This window comes from Phallusia mammillata, chromosome 2 (genome assembly GCF_965637545.1).
Source record: "Phallusia mammillata chromosome 2, kaPhaMamm4.hap1.1, whole genome shotgun sequence".
NCBI classification, from domain to species: Eukaryota; Metazoa; Chordata; class Ascidiacea; order Phlebobranchia; family Ascidiidae; genus Phallusia; species Phallusia mammillata.
The window spans coordinates 15,502,314-15,520,968 of record NC_137253.1 but is presented as its reverse complement, the minus strand read 5'-3'; the positions used below and the strand labels follow the sequence as shown (position 1 = coordinate 15,520,968).

The window sequence follows — 18,655 nt, the reverse complement described above, 5'->3', positions numbered from 1 at the left end:
GATTTGTAGCGATTGCCCCCATGCGGAATGTTTTGTTCCTGTTCTTTCTTTTATAGTTCTAGTTTCTGCATACATGATGCGTTAATGAAGAGTTGAAAACCATCGTTGATTTTCTGTTTATCTCTGTGATTTGTTTCGGTGATACAGTTAACAAACTTATGTCGCACAACTTTTACCTCTGTTGCAAAAAAGGACTATGAAATCAGAAAAGAATCTCACCCGCCCGACGAATTTCACATTGATTTGTTATTGTTATGAACAGGGTTGCAGAGTTGAATAGTATAAGATTAAGATCTGACTCCCGAGTCCAGATAAGTTGCGATTCAACGTTTTGGAAAGCCGACTACAGCTCCAAATGTTAACATTTTTCCTACTTCTAATAGTTTGGACTTTGGAATATGACTCCTAAGTGTTGCCATTTTAGTTTTAAGAGTTGAAAATATACAAACAACTTCCCAATGAACCCTATTTAAAAAGTCACATTTTTTGTAATACAATTTTTTGAATTAATGTTTACAAAGATGCTTGTCTTGGGGCCCATTTATGAGCCAGTAAGGGTAATTTTTTACTGGATATTGGACTGTGTGAGATTGATAAAAACTCAAACCAAAGGATTCCAAATATGAAACCTTTGTTTTAAATACTTTCGAATCTGCAAGCCCGGTTTTGAGTTTATTTGTAAATTTGCATGCAATAGTTTTTGTGTGAATGAGGCAAATATGTTAAAAATGCACTTCATAAATATTTGCTTGATTATTCTTTTTGACACTTAAATTATTTTATAATCCAGTAAAACATTTACAGATTTGCCACAACAAATCAGTATTTAGAATTATGTCATCCAGAGGACGGCCTATGATGGATGAAGGTCTGAGAATAACAGTTGGTAATGATGTGTATTTCCAAAGATCAAATTCCCCAAGGCGAAAATCACAATCACCAAGTGGTGATTTAAGAAATCGAATTGGACCCAGACCTCATGCAGTACCAAGGTAATTATAAGTGAAGCAATTGTGTTGTTTTTTTAAACTGTCATATTTCATGCTGCTTCTTAAACTTGGACTCATTGCCTTTGGAATATTTGAATCTAGGACTGTGTCTGGAAACTGAAGATATGTGCAGCAGGTTTTATGAGGGTAGCTCTTATTGAAAGATTTTGTTATTGCAGCATAGAATCCTATACAGAACAATTTGACAGATTTTAGAAAAACTTTGAGAACCATATCTTTAAATCATTATTAGTTCTTATGAGATTGGATTTTCGGTAATATCCTAAAGCAATTATTGGTCCTGAAGAGAGACAGGTTACTGGGAAGGCATTATGCAGAACACAGGAACAAGGTCTACTAAACATGAAAGTTGTTGCTATTAAGAGAGTTGTCAGTTACATTTGTATGGTCAGTTGTCTCCAAACAAATTTTAAAAGATCACCAAGAACAGAAAAAAACAAGCTGTTTTGATCCTCAATTGTTTGTGAGTGGATACCACTAATTGGAAATGTTTTACTGATCTAATCCAACTAAAACTCAACATGGCTTTTGATTGTCTCAATACGAAACAGGTAAGGTATAAGGTACTGTTTATGATTGCTTGAAACTTATCTGTGGTTTCAAAAAGTCTATCGAAAACATTTTTTGTTTTGTAGGGCCATGGATGAAAGAATGGGTGAATATCCAGATAGAAACTGGACGGGTCAGGGTAAGCAGTGGTCACCAGAACACTCACCCTATGACAGACGACCAGCAAGTAAAAAGTATGCTTCTGATATGGGTTCTAGACCAATGGATACATCCCAGCAAAGCTATGTGCCCAGATATCCAGATGAACAACAGTATTTCTCCCAATCAACCCGTGGTCGGTCACCGAATTACCGATCAAGTCGGTCACCAAGAGGGCGAAGTCCTTCACCAAAACGAAGGGGTAATCGCTCCCCTTATGGTGATTCTCCGAGAAGAAGAGCTAGCCCCAGAGGCTATTCACGCCACTCACCATCACCCAACAGACATTCAAGATCCAGACGTCGGTCTAGTTCAGATTCAAGTGATAGTAGGAGCAGAAGCAGCCACCGCAATTCTAGTCAAGTAAGACCAAAGCCTGCAAAAGCAACTCTTGGTCTTGCTGAAGATCTGTTGTTGACCATGTACTCAGGCTCTCGAGGTGGTCCTGATGTAGAAAAGGGTAAACGTGGCTATTTACATCCTTCGCTGGACACAGTCCCACCATTAGAAAAAGGAAAGAGCTACCATGGCAGAGAGGAGCTTTCTCATGGATATCGGAATACCTCTGCTACAAATGATCATGCTCTTACTGCTTTGACTGATGCATATGGTAGCAGGTCACCTGCAAAAAAGCGCTATGATCATACACTAGATGATGAAGATAGGTTTTTGTATGGTGATGGTGGCCAAGAGCATAGGGCAGAGCAATCATACTCTGTAGAAAAAGAAAGAAGGGATGATTCACGTGGAAGGATGGGTTCAGGTGGTTGGAAAAGATCTCCTGAATCTCGCCATAAAATGCATGAAAATATGTCCCAGGAGCCACAAAAACCAATTCTTAAATCTGGATCACAGAACACATCTCCAGCAGAAGCAATGCAATCAACAGAGAATGGACAGAATAAAGTCACACCAGGTGGATTTGATAGCAAGGCTCTTAAAAATGTACTTAAGGCTATAGGATTTGATTTTGAACTATCAAAACAAAGCTTGGAAAAAGCCCATGAACAAGCGGATGAAAGTGTTATAAAAATGAAGGAGGCATTTTCTGGGAGCAAAGAAAACAAACCCCAAAAGAGTGTGACCGAGAACAAGAAAATACAACCAGCGCAAGTTAATGTACAGCCCCAACAACAAAAACCAGCCATGTCAACATATCAACCCAATAACCCAAGTATGCCTGTGCCAGTTTATGGAACAGATTACCAACTTCAGGCTGGACAATTTCCAGGTGCTCAATATGTACATCCTCAAGTTTTGCCACCCCAGGCTGGGGGTGGGGTATATATATATCAGCCCCAAGTTTCAGGCCCACCACAATTGGTTTACCAACAACACCCGATGCAAGGCGAGGCAATGTCCCTGTACTCTAATGTTCAGAATTTGTCCACCCCACCCAACATGAGTATAGTTAAACCAGTGCCCCAAGAAAAACCTAAGCCTGAGAAAAAGAATGATAAGACTGCTGAGGAGGAAAGACGGGCAAGAAAGCAACGGTTAAAATTCTTGGAAATAGAGCTGCAAAAGCTAAAGAGACAACAACTGCAACTTGTCAAAAAGAAACAGAGACAGGCTGGAGTTGGGGATCAAGAACTTCTGCGTCAAAATTCTTTGCTGCAGGTTAGTTTGAGTTGGTTGGTACATTGCTGTGTTTAAAATGGTATTGTTGCATTATTGTTTACTGGCCTTTTGGACCAAAAATCCAAATGTGTATATTTACATTCATTTGATGTATATATTGTAACTAATAATAAAATGAAAAATAGTGTATTACAATACAAATCGCAATGTTTAAGAAAGCCATCATAGTTTTATCACAAGGGTAGACACAAGCTAATTGTACTTCTATTTAAAGTCCTACGGTACTTCAGTCATGTTTATCATTCTGTTGTAGATAAAATGTTTGTACATTTTAATGTAAAAACAAGTTTTTTTATTGCAACTAAATTATTTAAAAAAAAACACATTTAAAATATTTTGTTTGTGACAGGCTGGGGTAGAAAAACAGATTCAAGATCTTCGACTGGCCACTGGAACTGATGCAGAAAGTTCAAGTGATGTTAGTTTATACAACATATTTGCTTGTGTTAAAAAATTGTACAAGTTTCCACTTGTGCTCACCTTCATATTCCACTTTTTCAGAGCAGTGAATCTGACAGCGACGATAGTGATGATGACAGCCCAGTTTACCAGTTCATTGATCCTGGAAATCACACATGTCGTATTTGCAGTGAGAAAAACCCAAACCTACTTGAGTATCTGGAACACTTACATACCAAGGTTCACAAAAAGGTAGAAATTAAAAAATAAAATACATTCCTTGAATTTTGTGCAAATTATATAGAAACAAACCTATTAAGGGATACTTGGGTTTTGTAAAACTAGCAACATGTTGTCCACTTGGTCACATAACATTTTATGCTGTGAAATCATTACATACTGATTTAGAGCAAGATAAATTAGGTCTAAAATTGAACATAAAGTTACCCTAATATTTTGTTTTAGCAAATGGATCCATCAGACAAACCATGGATGAAAAAAGTATCCCAAAAGAATAAAAAAAAAATTCCCAACTCCATTGCTGTCCCCTTGAAAGGTAAATATATTGCTGATACTAAATTTAAAAGAAATGTTTTGTGAAACTGTTGTGATTTCATGATTTGTTTTTATTAGGTGCGGAATTTCTAATGCCAGTATTAAGTTTCTACTGCAAAATATGTAAAGAGCATTTCACAGATGAGCTTAAGGCAGAAGATCATTGTTTTGGAAAAGAGCACAATCAGAAATACAAGGTAAATATGTCCCAATCATTAAACTTTCAAAAATTGTAGCAGTATTTTTTTACAGAAATTCTGTACGGATCATCCCCAATATGAGAAGGTGCGTGATGTGGGGCATGCAGTCCAGAAAATTAAAAAGCTTAAGGAGGAATTTGCAAGCGGGCAACATGAAAAACGCAAAGATAGAAGAGAGGGAATTGCATTGGAACAACAACAAAAAATTAAACACCAGCAACCGCGAGCTTCTCCAGACGAAAGACAGTTTCAAGAAAGGCACAGAGATGAAAGAGTTGTTGTTGAAAAGTTGCCTAGAAAAAGTGCATGTGAAAGGCCCATTGAAGAGAGACCAAAAAGTTTTCAAGACAAAACTCCACCCAGAAGGCCAGTCTATGATAACATTGAATATGAAACGGCAAAAGAGGAAAGGTTTAAAAGAGATAAAGGCAGGCATTCCTATGGAGATAGCCCTTACAGAAGACCAAGTCCAGAGCCTGATAACAGGAGCAAAAAAATGGCCCCGAAAAGAAAATATGATGAGTCACCAAATAACCGATATCCAATGAAAGAAGAGAAGAAAGCAACTCGACATGGGGGCAGATGGTCACCGGGTTATGGTGATCATGATCGTCATAACTCCCCATACAAGCCACCAATGAGACCAAGTGGAAGGTTTTCTGGTAACTCATCTGGAAAACCACAAGGCCTGGGGTTTGGAAAATTCACATGGAAAAGAACAGACAAGAAAGACAACAACCAAAATGAGCCTGAACTGCCTCAAAGGAATGCATTTAAAGACAAACCAACAGCTGGCAACAAAGAGGAAGCAAAAGGTGGCCTGAAGTCACCTGGCATTAGGCCACAAACGTTTGCACCGAAAACAAAAATCACACCAACTACTCAGAAATCAACCAAATTAGCCCAAGTTAAAGGTGGAAAAGCTCCTACAAAAGTAACAGCTCCAATGAATGCAGTCTTGGCTGCATCCACTCGTTCCATGACAACTACAAAGACCACCAGGCCACTTGGTATCGCTAAGCCTGGGTCTGAGACTAAGAAGGCTGCAACAGAAATTGCTAAAGTGGAAGAAAAAGAAGTAAAACCACAAAGCACAGAAAGTGAGAAGCAGGAACCACCCCCACCAGGCACTGAAGACATTTTTGTTGCACCAGGTAAGCAAAATACAAAGCCCCAGAAGTATATGTTTGTTTGTTTTTCTGTAATAAAAACCCAATCGCTAAGCAACAAAAATATAATTTTATGTGCTTATTTGTTTGTCATTATTGGGCTAGCGAAGCTATCCATAAAGTTTAGCGAGCAGTTTTGACCATGTAACTTATTTTACATGAACAATATTGGGTTTGTTTTTTCAGATGATGGCAATGCTTCAGATGCTAGTGGAATCAGTATGGAACTAGCTAGTGACGAAGAAAGTTAAACCTAATAACACTGCCTTGCTAAGCATGTACAAGTGTTTGTACAAAAAGACATTTTATTTGTGGCAATGTTGTACAGTTCATAAAAACACTGATTTTCAAATGATTTCCATTTCATTTTGTGTCTGGTTCAACCATCTATCCGTGTGGTGCTTTTTAATGTTGGCGTCAACAGAGGAAATTTCTTCACGGCGTCTTGCAGCTTCCTGTAAAGTTTGTGTATTTTTAATGTTGCCCCAAAATGTGGCAGCAGTTCAGCTGACCAAACCTCTATTTTTTGAACAGTTTTTATTTCCCACTTCCTAGAAACTAAACTTGTTACCAATCCTTCATGTTCTTGTCCAACTCTGCCCACTCGACCACAACGGTGTATGTAGTCAGAAACCTGGTCTGGGATCTCGAAGTTAATAACATGTCCAACCTTATAAAAAAAGTGAATAATTCTACTTCGTTGTTGTTTTGCTTGTACAAATAAAACAACCTGCTTTGTATCTAAACCTCTTGATGACAAGTCAGTTGTGATTAAAATTCGGTGTTTTCCCGATTGGAAATCTTTCATTGAGTCGCTTCTGGTCTTTAAACACAGCAGAATTAATTAAACATGATGCTTTAGGCAGTAAACAAAACAAACCTACTTTATAGTCAATTCCACCAACAATTGCAACTGCAGGAACTCCATTTTCCAAACAACCTGTTGAAACCTCACCCACCACCTTTCGTGAATTGCAAAACACAACACATTGCTTTTCACTGCTTTGGTTAAGAATTTTTATTAAGTTTCCTATTTTTTCAGAAGGCTTAACACGAATGAATTTGTGTGTTACATGAGGAGAAACTCTGTGCAGGTAGCCAGTACGCACAACCGTCATATTTTCCATCTAAAGTAAATAAGGTATAAAGTGATGTGTTTAAAACTTTTTTGTCACAAAACCTACTGCTAAAAATTCGTCAAGGGCTGTTACAGCATACTTAGGAAATGTTGCACTGCACAAAAGCAACTGTGCTGTAGTTGAACTTAAAACTGGTTGTTGCTTGCCTGAAAATATCTGCGAAAAGATTGGGTTAAAGATGCAAGCTAGCTGAAATATACCGACTAATTTTGTTACTCAGAAATGCTTTACATTCTTGCTGAAGATTGAGTTAAACACAGTATACATGATTGGTTATGTTATACAATCAATACCATACGTTAAATCGCTGAAGTATCTGTTTTGTAGTAGAAATAAAGCTCTCGTCAAAAAGGGTATCACATTCGTCAAGAACAGCAAATCGCAGTTTTCCTAAATTTAGTTTTCCTGCAACAGGCAATAAGTTATGTTTGGTTTAAATCAGTGTTTCTCAACCTGGGGTTCGCGACCCCCCAAAGGGGTCGCCAAGCACATTTTGAGGGGGTTGCGAGGACGCAACCCAACTCCGAATGATTTTATTACAAAAACTTTCCCTGTGACTTTTGTTTAGCACGACTGTTCGCTTTACAACGGGCGCAACAATATTTGCTATAATTGTGTTTTTTGGCTTTTCTTAACATAAAAAAACACGAAATAGTGAAATGGTTAGTGAAAATGAGCAACAAACACAATTTTAAGGGTTTTCCGGAGTACAGCAAAACGCCGAAATATTGCAGCCACGTTAGATTGCAAATGTGTGATGAACACAATCAACACATTCTGGTAGTTAAACTTCTTGTGAATCTGTAAAGAGGTCGCATGGTGTTAAAAAATCTCTAAAGGGGGTCGCATAGTAAAAAGGTTGGGAACCACTGGTTTAAACACTAAAGAGACAAACATACTTTGTTTAATTGCAAGTAACAATGGCAGTGGACTAGTAACTATAACATCACTGGAAGCAATTCCCTTGGAGGGTTTCTGAAAAACAAAAATTTAATGTCAGAACTTTAAATTTCTGTCTAATCAAAAAATGAATAATACATGCACTATTGGACCAAATGTATGCCACACAGTTACGCAACAGTTTCAATAGCTGGTTCTTAGTATGGGGCTTTGCTGTACATTGGTTATTCATTTATTTTGCTCGGTAAAACACTAGAAGTAGATATGGAATTAGAATCAACAACCTTTGAAGTACAAGGCGGCTGCACTAACCACACAGCCACAAGCCATGTATATTGAAATATAGCCAATTTTTCAAGCAGTGCGCAACTTCAGGCATATATCTATCACATTTATTATTTTAAATTCCTTGTGCCATTGTGTAAAACAAGAAATGTAAAATGCCTCAAGGGCTGCACAAAAACCTTATAGTCACTTGTGTGATGTATCTGCAAGTCATTTAAGTTCATAACTCTTTAGGTTTTATCCAGTCAAGTAAATTTAATCTCCTCAAGACTTAGCCTACATTATCTTAAATGAATGTAACAAAAGTCTTACATTTATTGATGCCATTTTGAGCAGGTTGAACTGTAAGGGTAATCTAAGGGCCTTGGCCATGTTCTAAACAAAAAATTATAGTGTTAGAAGATATTTGAAACAACACTTACTGTTTATGATTTCAAAATGCTTCCAAGCTTGTAAATCTGCTAGCAAACCGGTTAAAAATAGTATTTTAGCAAGACCCTACTTTATTGCATTGAGTTAGTTTAAATTATGACACTTCTTGTTCTCACATAAAAAAAGAGAAAAAAACTCACAACCACTTGTTCATTAAGCTCTTTGGTGGGAGTTAACAATACAGCAGATGGTGAAACTGAATCTTCAATGTTGACATTTTTAACACTTGATTTTTTTGTCAGTAGTTTTTGAATAATCGGTAACAGATATGCAAAGGTTTTACCACTTCCAGTTTCAGCGGCAAACACCACATTGTTTCCTAAAGGCAGAAAATTTGTTTCCATACATAAACTAGAAGGGTGGCTTAGCACATATTGCCCTTGCATATACACTATAACGTATTTTAAAACATAAATATATTTCCTATGCTTATTTTGTATTGGGTCCCATATTAGCCATCGTCTTTTATAACTTTAGTCGTTTCTGCAGGCAAAAACTCATGGGTCCCCACAAATGTAAAGTTGAAAATAATGCAATTCAAGAGATAACCATGAGAAAGTCGGGTGATGTAAGGTAAAACACAGTGATCGGCACTGGGCTTAAATAATAATACTATGTAGAATACAAGCTATAAAATTAGATTCACCCCAGATATTGTTTGAAGTATGTCCTATTTAACGTTTTAAAAAACTGACCCATTTTAGGGGGCTAGTAGAGCAACTAATTGGGTTTGACACACAAACTAAAAAATATGTAAAAACCACAATGACTCAATCAATAGTACTGCAAAATTTCAGCCCAATCCGCCAATGTTTAAAATTTCGACCACTAGAGGTGTTTTGAGCAACAACCGTTAATGTTTCTGACATCATAGGGCTGTTAACAAGCCCTTAACTGCCATGGCGCAAAAACGACCACCAAGCAACCCACCAATGAGCAACATACAACTGGTTGCCCTTGTAACACTATTGCTCCAAAGAAATCTTTCGTTTGTGGTGCCCAATAACATACAAATACGTTTTACACTTTAGGAGCTTGTGGGGTAAATGTTAGGACTACAGGGTTGAACGCAACAATCGACACATATAAATGGCATACTATACAAGAAATCCAAATTTCAGCCAATTCTGACACTGTTTAAAAACTCACCCATTTTAGGGGGCTAACGGGGTAAATAACGGGGTTATCAACAAAACAAAGTGGGATGCACATCTACATAACTATATCTACCATCTGTGTAAATTTCATCCAAATCCATCAAACATTTGATGGTAAAACGAGTCGGACAAACTTCGGGGTAAAAACACCCATTTTAGGGGGCGAGCGGGGTAAATACTGGGGTTATCAACAAAAACAAAGTGGGATGCACATCTACATAACTACATCTACCATCTGTGTAAATTTCAGCCAAATCCATCAAACATTTGATGGAAAAACGAGTCGGACAAACTTCGGGGAAAAAATACCCATTTTAGGGGGCTAGCGGGGTAAATACTGGGGTTATCAACAAAAACAAAGTGGGATGCACATCTACATAACTACATCTACCATCTGTGTAAATTTCATCCAAATCCATCAAGGATTTGATGGAAAAACGAGTCGGACAAACTTTGGGTAGAAGAAAACAAAAGAAAAAAAACAAAAACATTTTGAGTAAAATCAATATGTGTCCCCTTCAGGGAAGGGGACCCATAATTATTAAGATAAATTGATACAGCAGGTATACCAACCATTCAGAACAAGAGGTATGACTTTATTTTGCACTGTTGTAGGTGTGGAAACATTTTTCTCACTTAATACATCACAAATATCATGATTTAAACCTAAACTTTCAAATGTAGTGGGTTCCTCTTTGAAAGCTGGATTCTACAACAGAGACAATTATTGTTGACAAAACTTTTTTTTGGTTTTATGTTTGGTCACACAAATATAACTACAGAGTTAAGAAAACAACTAGAAGAGTGGCTTTCTGATATACTTCCATTTTATATATTCTATACGATATTTACCAATTAACTATACACATCATTTGATCTACACATACGATTGTTTTTGTAAACAAAAACTGATGGGTCCCCACACGCGCGTTTGTGCGGATTTACAGTAAACAAATGTTGCGGTGATTTTTACATTCTTAAGGACAAATTTTTAGAAAGCATTAACCCAACAATAAAAAAAAATTGTTCGTATTCTTTTTGCACTATTATTGTCATGTAATTACAAAATTAAAAAAACGTAACAAAGACTTAAATCTAATCTCTTGCTTTGACCCAGATATAGTCCTCCAAGGTCGGGTTTTGAACACAATTTTTTTAGAAAGCTGTAACAGTTGTGTTACAGACACTGTAAATTAAAAAGCAATTTGCTACAAGTGTATACATAACAAATTGTTTTTCATTTAACTTTGTTTCGCAAAACGAGTACCATTGACCAGTAGTAACCTCTCAGGGTGCACACGCCAAACAACTGTTTGACCTTTTGACACCGTTTTCAATAGCACACCGTCATTCGTGTTCAACAATACTGTTAAGCCTAATTTATACATGCCTTGAGTATTGACTCCTTAATTGATTGTCAAAAAAAACGCTACGTTATGAAGAAAGTTCTGAGCTGTGTTTGTAATACCGACTAGTTGACCTTAAGTAACCCATGATCATGCGGCAGCCAACCTGACAACGAGCATTTTAAAAAACATTTATTTGGCAAAACTCAAGTTAATTTTTTCATCTTAACTTTTATTAACAAAGTTTTTCTTGACATATACAAAACCGAAGCACGGTTATTAGGTTTAAATCACGTCATAGGTGTAAAACTTTCGCCAAAACTGAAAATGTGAGTGACCACTTAATAAAACGACATAGCATTGCTGTGCAAAACAGCTGATTTCTAATCACTGAAACGACAAGTCGTAAAACGTCTGTCCGACGTCAAGCTGAGCCCTCCCGCTATCGTAAACCAGTGAGTTACTCTCTTGGTACTTCTGCCTACAGTGTCTTTCTTGACCAAACGGGCGTTAGACACATTTATGTTTCGGGGGCCTATGGGTGAACCTCTGGGTCATACGGGGTCAAAATTCACATGGACCATCTTTAGACCAATATCTGCAATGTGTGTAAATTTGAAAAAGTTTGAACCATTCTTTCTAGACCAAAACGTGGGAACAATAGCCGCGCTAAAAATTTCACGTTTTGGGGGGCTGTGGGTGAACCGGGGGATCAAACAGGGTCAAAATTTACATGGACCATCTTTAGACCAATATCTTTAATGTGTGTAAATTTGAAAAAGTTTGAACCATTCTTTCTTGACCAAAACGTGGGAACAAATCTGCGTTAGAAAGAAAAAAAGAAAAAAGAAAAAAAGAAAAAAAAAATATAGACAAAAACAATATGTGTCCCCTTCAGGGAAGGGGACCCATAATTACATAAAGAGTAGCATGCATATTTACCTGTTGAGTAGGGTGAATAGTCAGATGTCTGCCCGGACTTTTTCGACTTGTCCATGTGGAAGAAATTAACTCCGGTGGTGAAAACTTGCCAACAAACTCATTTGTGTACATTGTTTTTAACTTGTCATCTCCAGATACAAACAGCTTGCCAGGTTTTGCCAGTTTAACAGTACCTAAACGAATTAAACTAGAGAAGTGGCTTTCTGATAAACTTCCATTTTATATATTCTATACGATATTTACCAATTTACTTTACTATACACAATTTTATCTTAATATATGATTGTTTTTGCAAGCAAAAACGAATGGGTCCCCACACGCGTGTTTATGCGGATTTACGGTAAACCTATGTTGCGGTTATTTTTAGATTCTCAAAGACAAATTTTTCACAAACATCAACTTAACTTTAAAAGTTCTTTGCCGTATTCTTTTTGCATCATTATTGTGATATAATTACAAAAAATTGGTGAAAAAAGAACGGGGAAAATACTTTCAATTTAATCTTTTGCTTTGACCTTGAAATTGTCGTTCAAGTTCATTTTTAAACACAAATTTTCCTAGAAAGCCTTAACTGTCATATAAAAAAGTCGTTTGCTACAAAGGTATACATAACAACTTGTTTTTCACTTAACTTTGTTTCGCAAAAACGACTGTTTAATGACCTTTTGACACTGTTTTTAACAGCATGCAATCCTTATTGTTCAACAATACCCTGATTCTTCAATTGATTTGTTAAAAATAAGGAAGATACGTTATGACGAAAAACTCTTAACTGTGTTGTAATGCCTACAAGTTGACCTTTAGTGACCTGTGGTTATGCGACGGCCAACCTGAAAACGAGAATTTAAAGATAATTTATCGCGGCGTTCGAAAAAGTTAAGTTTATTTTTTCATATTTATGCTGGTCAACGACTTTTGCCTGACATAAACGAAACCGAAGTACGTTTATCGAGTTTAAATTACATCTTAGGTGTAAAACCTTCGCCAAAACTGAAAATGCGCGTGATAACTCAATAAAACGACACAGCATTGCTGCACAAAAAACAGTGGATTTCTAATCACCCAAATGACTGTCTCTTAAAACGTCTGTCCGGACGTCAAGCTGAGCACTCCCGCTCTGCCGCCTTAATCGTAAACCAGTGAATTCCTCCCTTGGGACTTATATCTGACTGATAGCGTAAACATATTATGGGTTATAAAGGTAACTGGCAAAATTTTAAATACTAAACGAATACCCTGCTTAAATAATTGTTAACTTTTTCAAATATTTCTGCACCATAAGGCTTGTATTTCTGCCTTAAAACTAAAACCGATTATTTCGGCATTTAAAGGGTGAAAAATGGGTAAATCCGAAAAAAAGATACAAAATTCTTAAAAAAAACTTACATTGCACCAGACAACAAACCATGAAACTCCAAGATGCTGTACTTTAGTCAGTACAGTTGTTTCAAAAAATTTACGTTTTGGGGGCCTGTGGGTGAACCGCTGGGTCAATCGGGGTCAAACTTCAGGAGGATCAAATTTGGATTATTAACTAACATCTCTGTAAATTTGAATAAATTTAAAGCATTCTTTCTTTACCAAACGCGTCTCACAAGCCAGCGTTAGACAGAAAAAAGAAAAAAAATATGGACAAAAACAATATGTGTCCCCTTCAGGGAAGGTGACCCATAACTAAAAAGGTGACTTTCCTATTTATATATTTAGGCAAATATATATTATTTGTTCTATTTAAGGATTTACCCTATACACCATGATTATGACCTAATAATCTGGTCTTTAGTGATGAGACGAGTACCTGGTACTTGGTATCGAACGATTTCAGTGGTATCAATACTTGTACTTGGTATTGAAATATTTTACCTCAGTTTTTAATACCGAAGGCCGGTTTACGCTATAAGAATCCGGGGAACTTTTTGCCAATATTTGCTTTGGATAGCATAAAATCGGTAAAAAGTTCTGCCAGTTTATGTATATTGTTTTCGCTATCGTGTGGAGATCACAATTTTGCACATGCTTCTGCATGTCGGCGTGTGCGCATGTATCTTGGTCATGGCAGATAAATTAGCTAGTGACCATTTGACACAACTATGTGTCATCAACAATGTTTTGCCTGAGAAATACAAAACCTAATTATCGTTTAACAGGTTATAAAACAGAAAATTCTGACAGCAGGTTTAAATATGATTGATTAATTATAATACTTTGAGCAATCTTACCTTTAGCTGTGTTTTTAGGTTTACGGGTCTGTATTTGCTGTCGCTTAAGAGAGAGTGGATAACGAATGACTGGTATCTCCTCATCACTCTAATTAAATAAAATGGTTAAGATCAAATAAGTTTCATAACTGGGATCAGCCCCAAAGCATCTTTGCACCAGTAATCACTGCACACTCATATATAAATCATAGCATGGCACGGTGTTACATCGAAACAGCCAGTAACCAAGCATTCCCATATGACAAGGCAATCTAGCCTGCGGTGGGATTTCACTCCACAGCTAATTCGGTATTATGCCTTAAATGGGCCTGGCGTCCTGTGATTTGAATAAAAAGGTGTTCCTATATTTTATAAAAATACAAATAACTGCTCTGCAGAAGTTTAATGCAAAAAATAAATCAATATATTCTAAACTAAATAACAGCTTTAGCTATTGATTTAAACAATTTGATAGCCGTACAAGTGGTATGTGAATTATTTTGTCAAAACTAGAGACTGTTTCTCTAGCTTTGCTTTTATTACTATTATTCTTACCAGTTCAAAGATTAGCAATGCACACACACTCAACAACACATGGACACACATAGATATTTTAGGCACATTGAAGTGACCATATTCACTCTTCTCGTATGGTCTTTGGCTTTCTCACTCTAGTCATGTTTATCTTCCAGCAAATGTTGCAATTCATTGCCCACAAAAGAGTTTATGAGTAGCAAATAAAGGGAATGTTTTTACAGAAGATGAAAGGCTAAAACAGCAAGAAAGTCACAGTCCCCTTTTTCTGTCTTCTTTTTCTCTTTAATCAACCATCAATTTACCTCATCACTTGTAATAAAACTATCCACCATGGTTGTCACTATCAAGGTTATCTATCTGTTTATGGCAACACAAAACATTTACGTTGTTGACTATTGCTATACTATTGTGAGACACCTTTACACCACCAGTATGCTATGTGTAGACCAGGCAAACTTTTTAGTGCAAGTACCGCATTCAAAAGTTCTTCATTTTATGCGGCCACATAATATATTCAATTCCTTGTGCCAACATTAATCAGTGCAAGTTGCTTTTGGTATCCATATTTAGATGTTGTGCGGGTCTTTGTTAACAACTCCAAAGCCATGTGTCTGTTAAGTACTGCAACAGCCTAAACTTGATCCAAGGTGACAAAATTTTGGCCTTAACAGTGCAAAGTAGGCTGTTTTAAAAAACATAAATCACTTTTACTTTTATTCCCCACCATAACAAATTACTTAAAAACTAAACCTTCATTTCAATTGCTGATTCGGCAAATCATCTTTTCAGTACATACATGTGTTCTTAGAGACCTACAGCAAACGTCCAGTCAATCGACTATTCGCAAAATATCTTGACAGAAACTACAGGCTTAAGTATGTAAAAAGTATCTGTGTTCAGTTTCAAAGTTTGGTAAGGGCACAGATATTGCACATGGTATAGGTATTGACAAGTCACACTTGCTGCTCAGTTACTTTCTCTTTTAAATTTACTAACATTTGACGGGTTGCTTGAACTCGCTGCCCGTAGTTTGCCCAACCCTGGTGAAGACTATAATTTTATTTGCAGTATCAAACACTGGTACTATAAGCTCAATTAAAAACTAGAAGTGTGGATCAGCACATATTGCCATTGCACATACACTAAAACCTATTTTTAAACGTTAATATATTCCCTACACTTTTTTATATTGGGTCCCATTTCATTCACTGTCTTTTATAACCTTGGTTGTTTCTGCAGGAAGAAACTCATGGGTCCCCCACATGTGCAAAGGTAAAAACAATGCATTTCATGAGATAACCATGAGTAAGTTTGATGTTTTAAGAAAACACTGTGGTCAGTTCTTGGCTTAAATAATCATGCTATCTATGACACATTCAAACTATGCAAATCTGATTAAATTTACACATTGTCCTATTTAGTGTTCTATTTATAGGAAAAAAGGGGTAAATAGTGGCAAAATAAAATACAACACAACAATCGAGACCTATAAAAAGCAAATTCTAAAGGCTGTCTAAATTTCATTCAATTCCGAAACTGTTTAAAAAACTGGCCCATTTTAGGGGGCTGGTAGGGTAAATGTTAAAGCTATAGGGTGAAACTTAACAATCGACAGCTAAAAATGACATAATCTACTAACTATCCAAATTTGGACATTGTTTACAAATTTTACCAATTTTAGGGGTTAATGGGGTATATGGTGGGGCTACTGGGTAAAACTCAACAACTGACATCTATAAATGGCACATTTTACAAGCGTTTACAAATTTCAGCCAATTCTGACACTGTTTAAACAACTCACCCATTTTAGGGGGCTAGAGGGGTAAATATTGGGGCTACATGGTTAAACAACAATTGACAGCTCTAAATAACAAATTCTACAAGCTGTCCAAATTTCAGTTAATTCTGCATTTGTTTAAAAAAAATCATCCAATTTAGGGGTAAGTGGAGCAACTGGTGGGGTTCTACACCCAAACGTATAAAATACGAACCACAATGACCCAATTAACAGTAATGTAAAATTCTCCAACTGGCAACTGACAAAAAAATCAGCAAGTAATGTACAAGCACAAGTAACATATGTTCTGTTTTACAAAAACGTTTTACACTTTGGGGGCTAGCGGGGTAAATACTGGGGTTATCAAGTCAAACAAAGCAGACGGCGCATCTACATAACTACATCTACTATCTGTGACAGTTTTATCCAAACCCATCAAAGATTCATGCCAAAAGTGAATGGACAAACTTCAACGAAAAAAACAAGAAAAAAACACAGTGAAATCAAGATGAGTCCCCTTTGTGAAATGGGACCCATGAAAATTGTCTGTATATCAGTCAACAGGCATTTCCTATTATTTCCTCACAAGTCAAATATTTTCCTCCAATACCAAGGTCTGAATCCTATTCTCCATCTAAAATCAATGTTACTATAATGCCCAGTTGTTTATTCACACTTTTTTACAATCATGTTTATTCACACTTTTTTATTCCAAATAAGTACTCTCTACTATGTTTCTCCCTATGGCAAAAAACATGGTATTAAATTCCCTAACCTCCAAGAGATTGGTAAAATGTCTTATAGAACAATTATACATGCACTGCACAACTCAAGTAACAGAAGGAAGGCAATATGTATGGTTCTTTGCGAAGTCTACATAAAACACAAGTTGTGCAACCCATTGTCATGTGATAAAGCGTCATGAAGCCATTTTGTGTCCAAATAAATACAGCGAGTATAGGGGAAAGCACATAATTTGTCAGTTACAAACTAGAGAGCTTTAATGTATTTAAAAGGCTAAATTAAACAAACCTTGAGATCTAACAATTATGCATGAACATCTAAGCTACATCACTATTTTATAAATCCTGGTGTATTTATTCTGGGAATCCAGGTTCTGTTACCTACGTTTAACCATATCCATTCATGATTTACATGGTTCCACATAGGGCACAATGGCCACATGGATACCACCACACTACACAGTTATCCAAATTATACGATTACTCTAGTCTAGACAATTTTCTTGTTTAAAAAAATATGATTTGGGGATTTATGCTCGCTACTATGCAATTAAATGAATTATACTATTAAACAGTATGTGAATGTGATCATCAGGGTTCAATCTATAAAGGTGGTACATTCCAGTTTTAGTGACAACACTATTGCATGCTTTGCTACAGACCTTTTATACTCTGTCAATACCTTTTTTTCAAGGCATAGGCAAAATGAAGCAATGGTTGCGATGTAAGCATTAGTTGTGTACCAGCATGATCAAAGTTTGAATTTTTTAGTGCTAGATTATAATGCCAATAAAGAGGATTTTAGCACCATATGGTATGGTTTACAACTTTACAGTAGGAATTAAATATGACAAAAACTCTTTGCAAGCCTTACCTGATGGTACTACAGTACTCGTTAACGTGCAGTAACTTAAAGCATTTATATTAACAAAATCGAAAACATATACCTTTATCTTTTTTTCACCAGATCGGTAAGATGTAGTAGATAGAAACAAACAAGTTGAAAGGTGAGGTAAGATAATCTTTCGGTTCCCCACGTGTTTTATTGCACCAGCCATTCTAATGCAGAAATTCCCGAAACAACTTGCGCAGGGTTGTTTTCTGATTCCAAACACGTCGATTTGTTGACATGAAGCACGTGTGTTCACGCATGATTGCTTTCAAGTAAAATATTGCGTTTGTTTGGGGACAAATGTGAAAAACTCATCACGCAAAGGTTTTATCGGGAGTACTATTATTCCACCACAAATATCGTTGTTAATATTTTACTTTGATTTGTTGTAGCGTAACCTGCATAGCGTTTTTTAAAAAAAATCCAAGACAATTTTGACAAATACCGCGTCTTTTGGCAAGAAAATTATCACAAGTCGCCGTCCAACATTTTCGTTGGCGAAGGCTTGGAATGTAAGTTTGATTCACCACACTTTTCGGATGTGGTATGAACCAGCTTGGGGACGGGAGCCACCGGTGTGAAAGGACTACAATTGATTTTGAATTTTCACCATGTGTGCTATGAA

The 18,655-nt window shown here is 36.5% G+C and overlaps 2 protein-coding genes across 4 annotated transcripts; one reads left to right on the top strand and one right to left on the bottom strand.

The window, feature by feature from the left end:
- The first annotated feature begins 291 nt into the window (after positions 1-291).
- LOC145212753 (uncharacterized) lies at positions 292-6,422 on the top strand. Its single transcript, XM_080080996.1, has 9 exons — positions 292-357; positions 805-992; positions 1,646-3,338; positions 3,709-3,777; positions 3,861-4,010; positions 4,224-4,314; positions 4,392-4,510; positions 4,566-5,667; positions 5,869-6,422. The coding sequence occupies exons 2-9, from the start codon at positions 835-837 to the stop codon at positions 5,931-5,933; spliced, it is 3,447 nt and encodes a 1,148-aa protein (XP_079937122.1). The 5' UTR covers positions 292-357; positions 805-834; the 3' UTR covers positions 5,934-6,422.
- On the bottom strand, positions 5,970-18,326 carry LOC145212763 (putative ATP-dependent RNA helicase DDX28). 3 transcript variants are annotated; one of them, XM_080081013.1, is made up of 13 exons: positions 18,086-18,324; positions 14,103-14,190; positions 11,884-12,056; positions 10,169-10,304; positions 8,579-8,757; positions 8,319-8,381; positions 7,721-7,796; positions 7,120-7,226; positions 6,867-6,977; positions 6,567-6,809; positions 6,413-6,505; positions 6,200-6,352; positions 5,970-6,137 (listed from the first exon to the last, which is right to left on the bottom strand). In XM_080081013.1, exons 1-13 carry the CDS (start codon positions 18,194-18,196, stop codon positions 6,030-6,032), a joined length of 1,641 nt encoding a protein of 546 aa, XP_079937139.1. In that variant the 5' UTR covers positions 18,197-18,324; the 3' UTR covers positions 5,970-6,029. The 3 variants fall into 3 exon arrangements, with proteins under 3 accessions (XP_079937139.1, XP_079937138.1, XP_079937140.1); XM_080081012.1 differs by having other exon boundaries at positions 5,970-6,352; positions 18,086-18,325; XM_080081014.1 differs by lacking the exons at positions 8,579-8,757; positions 10,169-10,304 and having other exon boundaries at positions 5,970-6,352; positions 18,086-18,326.
- Between the last annotated feature and the right edge of the window lie 329 nt (positions 18,327-18,655).